The sequence below is a fragment of the Monodon monoceros genome, unplaced genomic scaffold, assembly GCF_005190385.1.
Source record: "Monodon monoceros isolate NGI ecotype Baffin Bay Population unplaced genomic scaffold, NGI_Narwhal_1 Super_Scaffold_13, whole genome shotgun sequence".
Classification (NCBI taxonomy): domain Eukaryota; kingdom Metazoa; phylum Chordata; class Mammalia; order Artiodactyla; family Monodontidae; genus Monodon; species Monodon monoceros.
The window spans coordinates 80450476-80455038 of NW_021703769.1; the positions used below are offsets into that span (position 1 = coordinate 80450476).

The 4563-nt window shown below is 46.8% G+C and overlaps 1 protein-coding gene across 1 annotated transcript in view; it reads left to right on the plus strand.

Annotated features, from left to right (window-relative positions):
* ZNF394 (zinc finger protein 394) overlaps positions 1-237 on the plus strand; it is a 7131-nt gene extending 6894 nt beyond the window's left edge. The window contains 1 exon segment of the mRNA XM_029220869.1: positions 1-237. This exon segment is cut by the window's left edge and continues 11 nt beyond it. Coding sequence (XP_029076702.1) covers positions 1-237 — 237 coding nt within the window.
* Positions 238-4563: the final 4326 nt, after the last annotated feature.

A 4563-nucleotide genomic window follows, 5' to 3' on the forward strand; every position in this document is an offset into this window, starting at 1 on the left:
AGCTTTAAACGGTGTTCCGACCTCTCCAAACACCAGAGAATCCACACCGGGGAGAAACCCTACGAATGCCAAGAATGTGGGAAAAGCTTCAGTCAGAGCGCAACCCTCGTTAAACACCAGAGAACTCACACTGGAGAGAAGCCTTACAGATGTCTTGAATGTGGGGACAGCTTTAGACAGAGTTCACACCTCATCCGACACCAAAGAATCCATAGAAATAAAGCCCCATCATTTTGACATGCTTCTGCATGAGCTGTTTTGTTTCTCTCTCTCTCTTTCTTTCCAGAAACTACATTCTTTGGCTTTTGGAGTATTTCAGTAATCGTGGGTCATACTGCCCTGGGCATTACACCCAAGAAAGACTGAGTCCAGCTAGAGTCTAGGGACGCCCTTTGGTAGCGTATTGCCTTGAAGCAGGACTGCGTGAGTCAGGAGCCCCACCGGAACACACTTTCCAGCAGAGCGAGGGCGGAACCGTGAGAGTTCTGTCCTTGTCACTCTTCTGGAACCTCTGCTTTTGGACCAAATCTTGTCCCCCCGTGTTGCTTCCCTGAGAATGTATCGCAGTCACTTAGAATTGTCTTTCTACTTAGATGGTAGATATTTTATACTCCAGAACACCTTGTACAGTTCAGTGCCTACAAGAGGCACTCTATATATTTGACTTTTTAAAAAATTAATTTTGCAGAGTCCCTCTTTCTTTCCCATTCTTTCCTTGTTGCATTAAACACAGCTAAGAACTTGGATTAGAGCCTAAATCTATCTGATTATCTTTCTAGTGCCACCCACTGATAATATGCATTGCATCCAAATTTTTGGAACTTTTTTTTTTAATTAAGGGAATACAAGTACATTATTGGATATCTGGGAAAACAATAGGGGAAAAATTACCCAAAATCCCAACACCACAATCCATTTGATACCGGTCTTTTGGTGTATTTCCTTCTGATTCTTTTTCTATGCACATTTTTCTATATAACAAAAATCACAGTGTTTATATTTTATATCTTCTTTAGTATTATGTCTTAAGGATTTTACATGGTTTTCCTAAACGTTATGCCTAATAGCTGGTCATTTTCCATCAAGTGGATGTAACAATTCCTTTTGTTGGAAGTTTCAGGTCTGTCTCATTTTTCATTGTTGCAAAAAATGCTGTAGTGAATGTCAGTGTAATTTTAGGATTTGGATTGTTCTTTAGAATCTAACGCTACGTTCAGAGAAGTAGAATTCCTTGATCAGTGTTTTAGTTATTTTATGGCTTTCAATACACCTTTCCCCCAAAGCAAGTGCCAGATTACATTCTATTATGAGTGTACCCAGGAAGAAAAGAAACATTTTTGATAAACTGGTAGCAATCTTCAGTGATACTCAAAAAGCACTATCTATAAAAGATTGATAAATTTAACTACACTATATTAGGAAAAGACAAAATAGGAATTACAGCCCATGGAGATGAAAACATACTCAATTACATTAGTAATAAGAAAAATGCAAATTAAGCCACAACTAGATACTATTTCACACCTTACAGATGATCAAACCTTTCAAAATCTGTCAGTACCAAGTACTAACAGAGATGTAGAGTGGTGGGAGCTCTCCTCAGCTGTTGGTGTGTAAGTTGTTACATTTACTAGGGAAAACAATTTGGTGCTTCTTCTTAAAGTTGAACATGTAGATAACTTATTTCTAGGTCTTTTCACAGGGAACCAAGAGGCATTTGACATGCTCTTTTGTAAAAGCCCCAAACTGGAAACATCCTGAAAACTGATCAGCCAAAGAGTTTCATAAATTGTGCTATATTCCTGCAGTGGGATACTCAGTGTCAGTGAATATGACTGAACCACAGCTATACAGAGATGCATGATTCTCAACACACATGTAGTGAAAGAACAAGAGTATGATTCCATGTACACTAAGTTCCAGAAAAAGCAAAACTAGGTAATATATTGTCCAGACAGAGATAAGTGGTATATCTACATAATGCAAGAGAATGATTAACCTTTGTTGAAGAGGAAGGGAGATGAGACTGCAGAGAATATAAGGGACTTTTGTGATCCTGAAGGTGATTTATTCCTTAACTAGGATGAGGAGGCATGGGTGTTACTGTTTACTGTCATATATATTCATATACTTTTGAACTGTGATATCTCACAAAAAACATGAAAAGTTTATTGTGAAATATTGCTAACATACACATGAGTGTAGACTAGAGAGAACAATTTTAAAGAACATTCACATATGCACCACACCGATTAATCAATTCTTAATATGTCATATTTGTTTCATATCATTTTTTTTTTTTTTGGCTGTGCCACACGGCTTGTGGGATCTTAGTTCCCTGACCAGAAATCAAACCTGGGCCCCCTGTAGTGAAAGTGTGGAGTCCTAACCACTGGACCACCAGGGAATTCCCTTCATATCATTTTTAAGGAAATAAAATAATATACGACTTCCCTGGTGACGCAATGGTTAAGAATCCACCTGCCAATGCAGGGGACACAGGTTCGAGCCCTGGTCTGGGAAGATCCCAGAAGCCACAGAGCAACTAAGCCCGTGCAACACAACTACTGAGCCCATGCTCTACAGCCCGTGAGCCACAACTACTGAGCCCACACACCACAACTACTGAAGCCTCCACACTTAGAGCCCGTGCTCCGCAACAAGAGAAGCCAATGCAATGAGAAGCCTGTGGAGCGCAATGAAGAGTAGCCCCCGCTCGCCGCAACTCGAGAAAGCCCGCGCACAGCAATGAAGACCCAACGCAGCCAAAAATAAAATATAAATACATTAATTAAAAAAAAAAACAACCATGTATACTGTAAGGCAGTGGTCCCCAACCTTTCCAGCACCAGGGACCAGTTTCGTGGAAGACAATTTTTCCATGGATGGGGGTTGGTGGGGTGGGGAGATGGTTCAGGCAGTAAGGCACGCGACGGGGAGCGACATATGAAGCTTCACTTGCTCGCCTGCCACTCACCTCCTGCTGTGTGGCCCAGTTCCGGTACTGGTCCTCAGCCCAGGGGTTGGGGACCCCTACTGTAAGGGACACTCATGTGCCCTCCCTAATCCCATTCCCCTCGCCTTCAAGCCAACTCATTACCCAAGGAGAGCACGTTTCTGTAGTTGTCCAGCATCACGTCTCTGTAGAGGTCCTTCTGAGCCCAGTCCAGTGTGTCCCACTCTTCCCTGGTGAAGTACAGAGCCACGTCCTCAAAGGACAGCAACCCCTGGAAACACAGCGACTGACTGCAGCTGCAATTCTTACAATAACTTTGTGAGCTACAGTATTATTATTACAGATGGTCAATATTTGAGGCTTCTCTGGCCGTTTGATCTCTGCTGCAGTCACTCATCTCTGCTCTGGTAGCACAGACACAGCACAGACAACACGAGAGCAAACGGGTGTGGCTGTGACCCAATAGAACTACTCCCGGCTCCAGGTAAGTTTGCCGACCCTGCTCTGTACAACCCTACTTTCCACATCCTGTATTTCTTCTGCCCGGATCTCTCAGGAAAGAGATGGCTCATTCCCATGAGGTCACTGAGGACGGGGCAGCATGAGGGCCATTCACACAGGGATGGACAGGCTAATGGGACACAGGGATGGACAGGCTAATGGGACACAGGGACGGACAGGCTAATGGGACACAGGGATGGACAGGCTAATGGGAAAAAACCAGGCAGGCTGGAGCTCGCGGGGCTGGCTGTCCTGGGCACCGCTACCCACTAGGTGTGAAGGGGGAGGACGGGAGGGGACACTGGGATCCAAAAAGTTGTTGGAGAAGCAAGACCAGAGCGGGGGGCAGCCCAGCAGGGAGGGACTGAGGGATAAACCCTCAACAGCGATCCCCTCCAGGCCTCTGGTCCCCACCCCATCTCCTTGCCAGAAGCCAACGCGAAGCAAGAGCAAGGGAGCCCGTGGATGGAGAATATAAAGGCCAGCCTCCCAGGGCGCAGACAAAGTGGGGAACGGTGGAGAGTGTCTCCACGGGCCAAACACAGACCGCTGAGCACCGTGCCCACGGCAGAAGTTTCCATCTGCAACTGTGTATCCAGCTCCCGGGGGCCGAGAGGCCTGGCGTCTGCCCCCCACACTCGCCGTGGTTCAGGGGGTGTTCCTGCGGAAGGGCTTCAGCAATAGGAACACCAGCTCCACCCGAGATGCTTCACGCTGCTCCCCTCTGCAGACAGACCCTGAGTCTCGCAAACGACAGGCCTGTCTTTCCTCCTGCCCACACCTGGCCCAGGGTTAGGGTCTCAAGCCCCCTCCCCTGATCCCGAATATCCTCCGTCCCCAGAGCTGCCTGCAGAGGCCCTCACCTGCCCCACCCGCCAGCCGCCTTCACTGCACCTGCGTGGAGGCTCCCAGGCGCTGGGATACAACAGTTCAAAGCCCCAGAGTTATCTGTGTGCGTGGGGTTTCCTAGCTGGGCCCTTCGTGTGGCTCCACAGTTCTTGCCCTCAAGGTCCTCACCAGGGGTCTTCTTCCCCTTTATCACTCCCGCTCCTTCAGGAAGCATTTACTGAACACCAGGAAGTCGCCGGCCTGCGTGCCACACGCCA